This window comes from Hevea brasiliensis, chromosome 18 (assembly GCF_030052815.1).
Source record: "Hevea brasiliensis isolate MT/VB/25A 57/8 chromosome 18, ASM3005281v1, whole genome shotgun sequence".
Taxonomy (NCBI): domain Eukaryota; kingdom Viridiplantae; phylum Streptophyta; class Magnoliopsida; order Malpighiales; family Euphorbiaceae; genus Hevea; species Hevea brasiliensis.
The window spans coordinates 6,948,322-6,962,133 of NC_079510.1; the positions used below are offsets into that span (position 1 = coordinate 6,948,322).

General features: G+C 24.8%; 1 protein-coding gene and 1 pseudogene across 1 annotated transcript; one reads left to right on the plus strand and one right to left on the minus strand.

Moving 5' to 3' along the window:
- The first annotated feature begins 400 nt into the window (after nucleotides 1–400).
- Nucleotides 401–7,682, plus strand: LOC110649727 (isoflavone reductase homolog). Its single transcript, XM_058141168.1, has 4 exons — nucleotides 401–790; nucleotides 5,800–6,040; nucleotides 6,431–6,634; nucleotides 7,219–7,682. The coding sequence occupies exons 1-4, from the start codon at nucleotides 461–463 to the stop codon at nucleotides 7,380–7,382; spliced, it is 939 nt and encodes a 312-aa protein (XP_057997151.1). The 5' UTR covers nucleotides 401–460; the 3' UTR covers nucleotides 7,383–7,682.
- Nucleotides 7,683–9,194: 1,512 nt separating this feature from the next.
- On the minus strand, nucleotides 9,195–10,073 carry LOC131175816 (myb family transcription factor PHL11-like; annotated as a pseudogene).
- Between the last annotated feature and the right edge of the window lie 3,739 nt (nucleotides 10,074–13,812).

Sequence of the window (13,812 nt, forward strand, 5' to 3'; positions counted from 1 at the left end):
TTATTGTGCTTATAAGATAATTTTTTTTACAAAATATATCAACTGCTTATTATAATTTATAAGCACTTCAATAAATCACATAATTATTTAAAATTTTAAATATTTATAAATTTAAATTAATTTATAAATATTATATTCTTATAATCTAATTTTCATAAATAGGCTAAATGCCTTTCGAATATAAATGCATTATAAATTTTTCTTACCTAAATTTAATTTAACATGGACCAAGGCACAATTATATGGAATCATGTATTTAATAGATGAATCTTACTATGATACAATTATATGATATGTATATATTTAATAGGTGGATTTCACCACACACATTATATATATATATATATATATATATATATATATATATATATATATATATATATATATATAAAAGGAGAGAAAAGAGTTATCAAAGGCTCTCTGTATCTCTGTCTCTCTCGAGAAAACCAAAGGAAAAATCATGGCAAAGAGCAAAGTTCTTGTTGTTGGGGCTACTGGGTATGTGGGAAGCAGGATTGTGAAAGCAAGCTTAGAACAAGGTCACAAAACGTATGTAGTTCAACGGCCTGAGATAGGACTTGATATTGAAAAGCTTCAAATGCTACTGTCGTTTAAGAAGCAAGGAGCTCATCTGGTTAAAGCCTCGTTTTCTGATCATAAAAGCTTAGTAGAGGCTGTGAAGAAGGTTGATGTTGTCATCTGTACCATCTCTGGTGTTCATTTTCGATCCCATAACCTTCTCATGCAGCTCAAACTTGTTGAAGCCGTCAAAGAAGCAGGAAATGTTAAGGTACTGTACTTTTTTCTTCTTCCCTTTTTATTTTTTTTTTCCCCTGTTTTTTTCTCTCTTAAATCATTGTTTTTTTGGGAAAAAGATAACATAAGCCGATATAGCTGAATAAGTCCAAAATTATATTTTGAATCAAATAAGATTTTGTACTTTTTACGAAGACTAAATAAATTTATATCGAATAAAATATTATTTTTTAATTTTTAAATAATAAAATATTAAAAATAATAATTTTAATATTAAATAATTTTTCTTTACCATGTTTTCTTTTAATTTTTTTAATTTTATTTTAATTAAAACTTATAAATAATTTTTAATATGCAAAATTAAGAAAAATTAATATTTTATTATGTGTGAACTTATTTAGCCTTAATTAAAAAACACATTGACTTATTTAGTTCAAAACTTAATTTTAAACTTATTTAACACTATATTAAAAGTTTAGAGATTTATTTAGTGTTTTTTATTTTTTATTTATTGAAATTAATGTATAGTGAGTTATCATTCAATGGTATTTAATCCATCATGATGAACAATAATTATTATATGCACATAAATCTCAACTCATTATATAATTTTTTTAAAATTTTTTTTTATCTTTCCTGTAATGGAAACTTTAATTCCTTCGTATCTGGCTTGATTTACTCTCGGCTCCTCCTTCAAATTGGTTAATTTTTTCCTTTCTAATTTTACTAGGAATATTATATGCACATTGTATTTAAGGGGAAAAAAAAGAAAAACAATATTAAACACAACTATTTCTTTTTAGTTTTCATATATAATTACTTTTAATGGTGTCAAAAAGATGACTTAATTTCATAGATTTTTAGATCCATTTATTTTATAGAAAAATATTTTCTATATTTTTTTAGTGTTTGGATACTTAGAAAAATAAATTAATAAAAAATTTAAATAATTTTTAAGAAAAATGATTTCAAATTTTTAAAAGAAAAAGTCATTTTCTATTTTTGAGATTTTGATAATTTTATTAAAATGTAAAAATATTTATACATACATAAAATGAACATATATCATTAGTTTGATATTACAAACAAATAACAAAAAATATTTTTATAAAAAAATATTTTATTAAAAAATGAAAAATATTTTAAAAAAAATTATTTTTCACAAAATAAATAGAATATTCATTCAACGTTTATAATATCTAATTTATTTTTCATTATTTGAGAAGTTATATATTTTTAAAATCATAATTTTTTTATTATGAAGTAAAAAATTATAATTATTAAAATTTTAAAATGTATAAAATTATTTTAGTTATTTTTTAAATTAATCATTTCATTAAATTTTGATTACACTACAAATATGAAAAAAAAAAAATATTATGTGACACCACTATTGACAATATTAAAAAAATTAATCTGTCGAAAATTTTATTGTCTTTGTTTCTTTGTTTCTTCAAACCCTAGAATTTTCGCAACTGGCTGCCAACACCATAAGCGACAAACTTTTTATTACTAATATATAAATAAATATAATACACCAATAATAGTAATCTTGATCAATATAATAAAATACATATATTATTAAAATTAAATCATTCATACAAAATACTTAATATTTCTAACAATTAAAATAAAGTGAAATCACATCCATAAATAATACAATTATTACTCCACACATCGTAATTATAAATGCAAAATTGGCACCCACAAGTAGCTTCCATCTAGTGGATTGTCGACTGAAGCAGGGCAATGGAAACTCTGTGCCAAGTGATTGACCTGCAGAAAAATTAGTTTATACCGTGTTTGTCCAAGCAACAAATTAAAAATTATCAATTACCAAATTAAAAATTATCAATTATGCGTCTATATAGCATTGTTGTTAAAATTGTTATAGAAATCGCTATTGAAAAAGTTATTTTTTCTAAATATATAAGTAAGAAAGTATTAAAAAATAATTTAAAATTAAGTTTGATAAGTTTTAATTATTTAATATTAAAAAACAAAATAAATAATTTTCCTCAAATTAATTTTTTTAATAACATTTAAAATGATACTTTTATTCAGAAAAATAATTTGGACTCTACAAATTCAATGCCAAACATTTGCCTCTTTTATCTTTAAAAGCCAGGGTGTGTATATATATAAATATATATTACTAATTCTACATGAATAGATTATTTATTTAAATATTATATTATTTATTTTTAATAATTAATTTTTTAAATAAAATTTATTGACTTTTAAGTGCTATATTTTTTGTTTCTAATTTATTAAGATTAATTTTATTTATATAAGAAGTTTTAATTTTTTTTAATTTATTACTAAAAAAGTTTTCTTTTTCAAAATATTTTTAATAACTAATATATATATATATATATATATATATATATATATATATATATATATATATATATATATATATATATATAATTGAGAATGTTAGTTTTGCAAAAATTATCCTTCATTATTAAAATTTATTAAAATTATATTTTTATTATTTAAATTAATTTTAATATTTATATAAATTTAAAATTCTTAATTTTACATATACTTAACTTCAGTTAAATATAAAATTTTATGAGAAATAATTAAGTATAATTAAGTACAATAAAAATTAATAAATAAAAAAATATTATTAATTAATTTATTTTTTCAAAAAATACAAAAAAATATTTTTATAGCTACATAAATGATTCATCACTAATAATGCATGTTATGTAGCTAATTATATAAATTCGACACTAATACTATTTAGCAACAAAAGAATACATCGCTAATAATTTTAGTAATTAATGTTTTCTTATACTAATTCTACAATATATTATATTAACACTAATAATTTTTAGCGATGAAATATTTATCACTAAATACTTAATAATTTTATTTTTTAATATTACAATAATTAATATATATTAAAATTTTAATATTATTATAATAATATTAATATTCTACTCATACTATCATTCTATAATTATAATCCTATAAATATTAATAATTTTTAACTAATAAAAATATTCTTATAAATATTAATAATTTAAATTTATATTTTTTCTTTTAGAAATATTATTTTTTAAAACTTATTATACAAAAATTTTGTTATTTTATATATATTTTCAATTTTAATTAATACATGCACAGTTAAATTTATATTTATATTTTACTCAATAATGTATTTATAACATATATAATATAATTTATAATTTTAAAAATAAAAATAAAAATATTTATTAAATATGTTAAATAATTACTATATTAATAGGTTTTAAAATTTTTTGTATTAAACAATATAATAATATAAAATTTCAAGATATCAATATAATAAAAATAAAAATTTTATATTAGTAATAATACACTCAACTAAAAAAATTTATTTAAAAATTATTTTATTTTTTGATTTTACAAATAATTTTCTTTCACATGCAATTTCATTATGCGAGTTAAGATTAGTTTAAATTATAAAAATTTAAAATAAGTTAATCAAATTTAAAAAAAAATAAAGTTTAAATGAATTAAATTCAATTAACTAATTTACATTTATTATTAATTTATTTTAATTTTTAAATATTTTCACCTATTTATATTTTTAAAACTTATTATTATATTTTTTTATTATATTACATTTAAGTTAATAATTAAGTTAATATTATATGTTAATAATATAACATATAACTTTTATAAAAATATAATCAAATAAACAAATAATTTTTAAATTGATAAATATATTTATTTATATAATTAATTAAAATGACATTAAAATTAATATTTTAATTTAAACAATTGAATATAATATTTATAATTTTTTTGCAAATGTGGATTTCATATTATTATACTTATCATAAAATTCATGATTTAATTTTTTTATATAATTTTCTATTATTTTTTATATATTATATATATAGAGTTAAATAAAAAAGTGATTTTTAAAAATTAAACATGTAAATAAATACATATATACACTTATATTGTATTATATTTGTATATATTAAAATAAAAGAAATTATATTTTTCTTTTAATTTATATAATTAAACCTTTTAATCAATATATTGTTATTAATCATTGAACTAACAAATGTTATTAATTAAAAAAAACTCAAAAATTGGATAAAAACACTTTTACCGTTAAATTATAAATATTTTGATATTAGAATTTGTTATTTATACATAAATAAATATATTTATTTTTTAATTATTATTTTTAATTAAATTTGTACTTAAAAATATGTAAGTAATATAATAAATATAATAAAATTTGATTACATAATATGATATGTTATTAATTCTTTATTATAGTGATGAATTGGAAACTTAAATTCTAAATTATAAATTAAGAAAATAATAATTTATAAAAAAAAAGAAAGTGATGTCCCACATCATTTTATTTATTAATTTTTAGTAATTTAAATAAAATTTATTTAAATTGTAGTAGTAAATAAATATTATATTATTAAGGACTAATAAATGAATTTATATTAATAATTAATGATATGAAGAAATTAATATATAATGACAAAATAATTTATTTTTTGGAAAATATTATTAAAGACATTTATTTGATTTTAAAAATAAATTTTAAAATTTTAGTTAGATAATTAAAGTCAAATTAATTTGCCTTTAAAAATAGATTTAGGGGCAAATAATGTAATTTATTAAAATGAAAAGGGAGATAATTTTTTTTTTTCTCTATATGTTATTATTAATATAAACAAATTATTTGTCTCTGAAGGTTAAATCAATGTCAAATATATATTTATCTCTATATCTGTCTCTAGTTACATTTAGAAATAGTAATAAATGGAACAAGTAATTATTTGTCTCAAAATATATAAAGACAAATAAATAATTTTTTGAGTCAAAATTTTTAGTCTCAGTATAATAATCTTGATGTTGTTATATATGAAGTACTTACAAAAAATTATTTAGTAATTTAATGCATATTTTTTATTAATTTGAAATAATTTAATTTTTATTTTATTTTTAACATTAAAAAAATTAAAAAGACAAAGGCTTTAAGCATATATAATTTTATGTACTGTTGTTTTGCAGCGTTTCTTGCCTTCAGAATTTGGCATGGACCCATCAAAAATGGGACATGCGCTTGAACCAGGAAGAGAGTCTTTTGATCAGAAAATGGTAGTGCGAAAGGCAATAGAAGAGGCTAACATCCCCTACACTTACGTCTCCGCTAACTGCTTCGCCGGTTATTTTGTCAGCAACCTCTCTCAGCTTGGCACGCTAACTCCTCCAACTGATACAGTGTATCTCTACGGAGATGGCAACGTTAAAGGTAAGTACATGTTATGTGCTTACTTGCTAGGCATGCATGCATGGATCCCACATCCAAAGTATGAGATCCTATACTGAACTCGAGACCTTCTTACTCCCACTTCTTAGACTTTAAAAGTGAAGAAAGACTAATCAGTTATCCCTCATCAGCAAAATTCAAATAAAACTATGAGATTTCAATTGCTCTCCCAAGACATATACATATTTAGCACAATTGATTTAGATTGAGATTTAAACACGAGACCTGACAACCCTTGAGATGATTCTATGATCACTAAACTAAACTAGAGCTCATTGATTAAGATCTATATATAAGTACACAATAGAGCTAATATTAAGTACTCTCTTAATTTGTTGATGCTAATGATTGAATTATACTTTTTTCTTTTAGCTGTTTTTATGGATGAAGATGATGTTGCAACATACACAATCAAGACAATAGATGATCCTCGAACTTTGAATAAAACATTGTACTTAAGGCCACCAGAAAACATTCTTTCGCAAAGACAACTAGTTGAGATGTGGGAGAAGCTCAGCGGTGCTACGCTAGAAAAGAAAAGCATTTCTGGGGAACAATTCTTAGCCTCCATGAATGGTAACCAAAATGTTTCGCTAAATTACTATTTTTCTTGTCTACGTTACTGGTTTTGCATTCACCATTATCTGGTTGGGCTCGGAATTGAATCAGAATTGATTCAGTTAAATTCGAAATTGGAACCAGTCATAGTTTAAGAGTCCAAATTGGATTGTAAGAAATTCTTGCCTAGTCCACTATGGAGCCAAAACATAAACATATGAGACCCATATATTTAATAGGTGGGTTCCATCGGACATTTTGTATCTTGGGTCCATGATAAATCAGATTTAGGCAAGAAAAATCCTAATCAATAATCCAATGGTCGAGATTGGTTCTTCCCTCCTCCAGGACCATGAGTTGAACTAGATTGAAATTGGATAAATAAAAAAAAAAATCAACTATTGAAGTGCCTCAACTCAGATTGACCAAAATTAGAGCTGTTAAAAGACAATCGGGATTAATCCGAACCAATTTGAGACGGTTCCATTTTATGTTTATGTAAATGATAGTGAATGTAGACCTAATATAGACAAGAAATTTCTTAGTTCTTGCTTAATGTTACAATATTTTAAAATGATTGGCTTAATATTTGCTATTTGCAGATGTGGATTATGCAACAAAAGTAGGAATTGGACATTTCTATCATATTTTCTATGAAGGATGTTTGACAAACTTTGAAATAGGAAAAGATGGAGAGGAAGCTTCAAATCTTTATCCAGAAGTAAAGTATACTCGCATGGATGAATATTTAAAAATCTATATTTAAAGACCCTTAATTTTTCTGTTGATGACTGTCTACAATTTCCCCCATGGGTACTCAAGTTGATTGGGACTCCTATAACCTATATTTTTACTTCTTATGCCCTAGATTTTTCTTAGTTAAACTTGATTTATCATGAACTTAAAAGACAAGATATATAATGGGACTCACCTATTAAACATATAAATTTCATATGTTTATATCTTAAGTTCATAATAGACCGAGTTTAAGTAAGAATTTTCTTGCATATCTATATGTTCTTTGAGAACAATAAGAATATAATAAGGTGGTTTTGATTTGGCGTAAGTTAGTTTTTAATAAATAGAAATATGAAAACATATAGAGAAGTTATACTTTTGAGCCTGTGATGGGATTTGGTACGTCTATCTTTATTAGTTTTAACAAAAGTTTCTTCAACATTCTCATAGGTACATGAAGCTCAACTAAAAGTTCAGCCATTATTCACTCAAATTTTGGAAATCAAAAGCATTTGACTTCTTAACCTCTGCTAAACAAGGGCTAACTATGAAGAAAAATAATGGTTTAGGGGTTTAATGTCACTAAACAAAAGTATAGTAAGCACTCAATTCAACAAACATATTAAAAATTTTCAATCAAAATTAAATTTTACAAGAATTCAAAATTTTTTTTAAATTATAAAATATTATTTCCAATCTTTTGTATTTTTTAAATAGGTCCTGAGGTTACCTTTTTGACAAAAAGGTAACTCTAGCTTATAGTTATTAGCAAGGAGGAAAATTTCTCTAAACACTATTAAGGCAAGTTATAACTTAATTCTTGAGATTTAATAAAACCTATATATTAATTCTTATATTTTTAAAACTAACTTATTAAGTTGTTGGCATTTTAATAAACCTACATATTTACTCCCTGCCTAGATGTATATAAATGCAAAAGTATCCAAATTATTTATTTGTTAATTATAATATAATATAAATTTTCCAATTAAATTCTTTTAATTCAAATATATAATATACCTAGAATACTGACAAAATAAAATGACAATATTATAATTAAAATAATAAATATTATAAAATAGGGAGACTATTTTATAATAAAATTTATATTATAAATTTACAATAGTATCTAGTATTTTTTTAGTATAATTAATAATAAATTAGATAGAGTGACTAATCTATAGGTTTATTTAAATTTCAAAGGTTAACACAGATGAATTTTAAAAATATAGGGTCTAATTTACAAATTTCACTAAATATCAAGAATTAAATTATAATTTATCTTAACTTTTTTTACATTCAATTTCCTCCGTTTGCAAACGGAGTTAGAGTTAAGTGTACCTTTTTGTCATAAACATAATCTTAGGACTCTGCTTGACAGATGTGTCAAACCACATATTAGTAAATTGTAATTTTTCCTTTTTTTTTTAATTATCATATTTAAAAATATAGTAAGTGAAAAATTTTATTTTTAACTTAAAAAAAATTATTTTAAAAAATAGAAAATTACATGATTGTGCAGAAATTCAGTACAATCTTTTTCTTATATATGATTTTTTTTTTTCTAAAAGAAGCTTTTAAGATTCAAAAGATGGAATTTGCCTGTTAAAAGCAGTTTTTCAAGATTGTGCTATTATTATTTACTTTTTTTTAACAATTAACTCCGACTCAAATTAGAAATCTTATAGCATTGAATATGTCTTTAGTACCACTAAATTAAAACTTATTGGTCAAAAGATTTTGATATTATTGATAAGTACCTTATTAGAACTTGCTTTGAAAGCTAGCCATTAGGGGAAGAAAGTTCTAAAGCGCTATGTAACCAATTGTGCTCTGTATATTACATGAAATAGTAATTTCCTCATCTCTTATATGAAAGCATATTGAGTTCCAATTCAGATCCATTTACAGCAAGTGAATCATAGCTATCTTTTGTGTTTAAGTCTAAATGAATGGGAGCTTCAACCTTGTGCTTCAAATCTTTAATTTCTTCTACCTCTCCCTGTTTGCTAATATAGAAAGCCCAAGGGTTTGCATTATTATTATAAATATCAATAATGTTTTCTTTTCTTCCTTCTTCATTCATACTTTTAATGAGAGTAGATAGAGCCAAATCTAGATTACCATTGCCTTTCATATGATCAAGTGAGAGGCTCTTCTGAGCTTTCTCTAATATCAATTGCAAGTAGTTTCCCTGTGCTTCTATTGTCATCTGTAGTTTCTTTTGTACCTATTGGAAACAAAAGGAAAGAATTAGAGAACACAAAACCAGAAGTAGAGCAACACATTAAGGTCTGGTCTGTTTAGTATTGACATTGAGAAAAATACCTCCTTAAAAATGTTAATCGAAAGATATTAAAAATTAATTTAAAATTACACTATTATCAATATTTTATGTTATAATTATTTAATAAATAGTTCATTATGTAATTATAAAAATACTTATAATTTGAGATTTTTTGTCATTTTTCCTATTTAAAATTTTGGATATATATATATATATATATATATATATCACTTTCTAAACCTCCCAAATCTCAACCTCTAAATGGGCCTTAATAAGTAAAAATTAAGCAACTATTAAAAATAAATATATTTAAAGGGTTTAAGTCACCATGCATGAGAATTGCACCTAAAGTTGTTCCTCTAATCTCTCCTGTGCTTCAATTTGGGACTTCATTGCCTCTGCAACTGGGATTTCTGTGCTTTGAAAATACATCATTTACTGTTTGTTTATTCATTTAATAATAACTAATGATTATCAATCTATACATTAGAAATTTTTATAAGAGATGGATTATCAAAATTCAGATTCCTAATCTTCTGCAATATTAGTTATGCATTCAACGAATAGAGTACCTGCTTTAACTTTAATGGAAGCCAAATCACATGATATACAACAAAAATCTTGTAACACCCCTATTTATATAACTTGGTATATTTCACTATTCCGGTGACCGGTGTCAGTTCGGATAATTAAGAGGATTAGAATCACATATAAGACAACTAGATAAGCCCTGAAAATAAATAATTAGTAATTGTTAAATAGTTAAGTATAAATAAAAAAAACAGAACACAAGAAATTAAATGAGCCGGGAGTCACAACGATGGGTGACCTTCTCGGGAAGGACTGCGAGGTTGATTTAAACTCAAATTTCAAACCGTAAAATGTGACGTCGCAGTCATTAGGATTATTGCGAACACAGTGGAAAAGAGAAAATCACAAAAAAGAATGGTTAAGCAGGTCAAATAATTAGGTAAAGGATTCGGAAGAAATATTGAATTATTTGCAAACCGGGTCGAACCGGCGAGGGGCAATTTGGTCAATGTACCCTTAGAGCTGACTCCTGACCTAACCGCCCAATAAAATTGGACAAAAGAAAATTTTGGAATCGGAAATTAAATTAAAGAACTAATGGAAAAAATGAATGAAAAAAAAGGAAAAAGTGTTATTTACATCACTTGGATGACATCATCGTGATGTCAAAACTAATTTTAATTTTTCTACAAATATTGACCAAGTCAACTAAGACTAAAAGACTTAAAATACACTAAAAAGAAAAAAAAAATCAGACCTTCTTCCTCACCAAGCCAGCTGCCCTTCTCTCCCTCACTTCACCATTGAAGAAAACTCCATTAAAGCTTGAAACCGAGCTTTCTTCCAACCACCAAACCCCACTTTGTCCCCAAATTCCCCATTAAAACTTGTTAGACTAACTTGAGAAAGTGATTGATCAAGAAAAGGAAGGAGGAAAAATAGAGATTGAAGATTTGAAATTCAAAGAAAGAGGTTACTCATCAATCACTTAGTTTTTCTTTAAAATTCATGCAAATATGCTTTAATAAACTTAGAAATTGTGTAAAATCAAACAAAAACAATTGTTGAGAGACCAAGCATAAAATTCATCTAGCTAGGGTTAGGGTTTGATATGAATGAGTTTGATGGTTTTGAATGGTTATTTGAGGTGAATTAGGTGTGTAGATTATGAATGTGCACTTTGAATACATTAAATTGAACTTTATGTGTAGTTAGGGTTGAGCATTTTGAAGAAAATGGAGAAAAATTTGAGAATTGATCAAATGATGTAGTTAACCTTATTTGAGTTGAGTAATGGTCAATTGTAACCATTTGTGGTGTGTATGAATTGTTGGAACCAAGTTCCAATTCGGATTGATGAAGGTCAATCTGTAGGCAGCTTGATATAGGTCCCTTTTAAGGACCAAAACTAAAAATTTACCAACCCAATTGGTGTGAGGCCAATTGGGAATGAAACTAAACACAAAATGACACATTTTTTATTTGGGAATCATGCCCAGAAAGTGACCATAACTTAGTGAACAAATTGACCAAATCCGGATTAGGTAAACTGACCTTTACAAAAATGACCAAATGAACAGTGTTTGTTCATTTGGCCATAACTTGGGCTAGGCAGGTCCAAATGACCTGATTTTTGTGGCATTAGAAAGGTATGACATATTACTACAACTTTCATGAAGAACACAAATCCAAATTATGCCCTTAACCAAGTCATTTAGCCACCCAAAGTTAGTGACCTAAAACTGCCAGAACCAAATTAGGTGCCCAGAAAATCTGGGTTAGACTAATCCGGCCAGCCATATTCAAATGGCTATAACTTGAGCTACAAAACTCCAAATGGAGTGATTCAAAAAGAGAGATAAAGTTAAGACAATAAGAAACAATTTCTATGAAGAAAACTTAGCCAAATTCTATAGCAACATGACCAATAGAACAGTGCAAAATAGGACACCAAAACTGAAAATTTATAATTTTGCCTAAAAGACTTAAAATTTGAGAAAAGAACCAAAACCAACAAATTAGGTAACCAAAATGTGGTATGTGGGTGAAAGTAGAATTCCCATACCTATTAAGCATTAGAAAGTCAATAAATTGACTTGAATAGTATTGTGAATAGTAACCCCGAAAGACAAAATCTTAAGAACGTTAAATTAAGCATATTAAGGCTAGACATAATTATTTGTGAAAATATTTTTGAATTTATTATAAGCTATGATACTGAAACACTGTAAAATTGTGTGTTTCAGTTGAAAAGAATACCAGGAAAGAACCCGAGGCATCGAGTCAAGGCCAAGAGGCGACTTGCATAAGGTTTTTGCACAACATAAACATTTTGTGAAATTCCTTTGTAAAGTGCATGAAATGATTTGTGGTTTATTTGTATTGCAAAATAATGATGAAATGTGCACTATGCTTTTGATCTAAATTATTGGAAATTTGATGGTATATGATTTAATTGTCAGTAAATGTTTGATAAATTGATAAGATAGTTTTGAAACTACAGTGTCATGACCATATATTTCAATGTCTCACTAGCATGACTAGTGGGAGAAATTAGTTTCGAATTTTGATTCCTTCTCTGGCTGAGTGTTGAGGTGTGTGCCAGTAGAAGAAGAAATTGAATGGGTACCCATATATTTGAGCTAGCTAGCCTTGTGATGTGAATTCTCATAAGCCTTTGGCTATTGAGATGATTATTGTTTCGAATGGTATGATATAACTGTGTGTTTTTATGAAATTTGTTTTGAGACTTTCGAAATGAAATTGTTTGGATTATAAGCTTATAAATCATGTTTTGTATTTATTTCTCATATTCAGTTCAGTTTTTGAATAAGTATGATTTAAATTCTGCATAAAGGTTATTTTAGTATATTGTGCACCACTAAGTCATAGTACTTAGCGATGGTTGTTATTGCAGTCGTAGATATAGAGACTAGAGGAGCAGCAGAGTGAGCTGCTGAGGAATGTGGAGCCACCTTCCATGAAGTTCTATCGGGTATATTTTATACCCTGATTGTAATAGTTATTTTAATGTATGTAAATGTATGTACAAGTAGAACTGGTCATGAGCAGTTGTATAAAGTTAGTAATAATATTAGTTTGGATTTTTCTAATGTAAATTATGGTTGGATGAATGTAATTTGTTTTAACTTTAATGAAAAATGAATGAAAGTATTTTGTTTTAATCTGAATGAAATTACTTAGTATTATTTTGGAAATTATTGATTTGAATTTTGGAATTTGAGAAATGCTGTTGAAATTTGTTGTGGTGGATATTGAAGTTGTTGAGTTGATGAGATAAATCATAGGAAGTATTTTTTTTCAGGTATTTGAAGAACTGTTTTATCAAAATACAGACGGCACTTTGCCGAAATTTTTATAAAATTTACGAAAAAATAAAAAGGAACAAAAATTTTAACTAGTTTTTAAACTCTAATTAAATGTTTTAATACCTATTAGAAAATGCTCACCACTTTTAAAAAGAAAGAAAATGATTTTAAAATCCCTTGTAGGGTACTTAATGAGTTATCGATAGGTGAAGTTCGGCAGTTCATTAGGTACTCTACGAGATCATGTTATGCCTTACAGAGGGGTAAGGTGTGACATATTTTAGTGGTATCAGAGCAAAATTTTTAAAGTA

Coding starts and splice junctions, on each gene's coding strand:
- LOC110649727 (XM_058141168.1), top strand. CDS start 461: ATGGCAAAGAGCAAAGTTCTTGTTGTTGGGGCTACTGGGTATGTGGGA. Junction 791..5,799: donor AAGAAGCAGGAAATGTTAAG/GTACTGTACTTT, acceptor GTTGTTTTGCAG/CGTTTCTTGCCTTCAGAATT. Junction 6,635..7,218: donor ATTCTTAGCCTCCATGAATG/GTAACCAAAATG, acceptor TGCTATTTGCAG/ATGTGGATTATGCAACAAAA.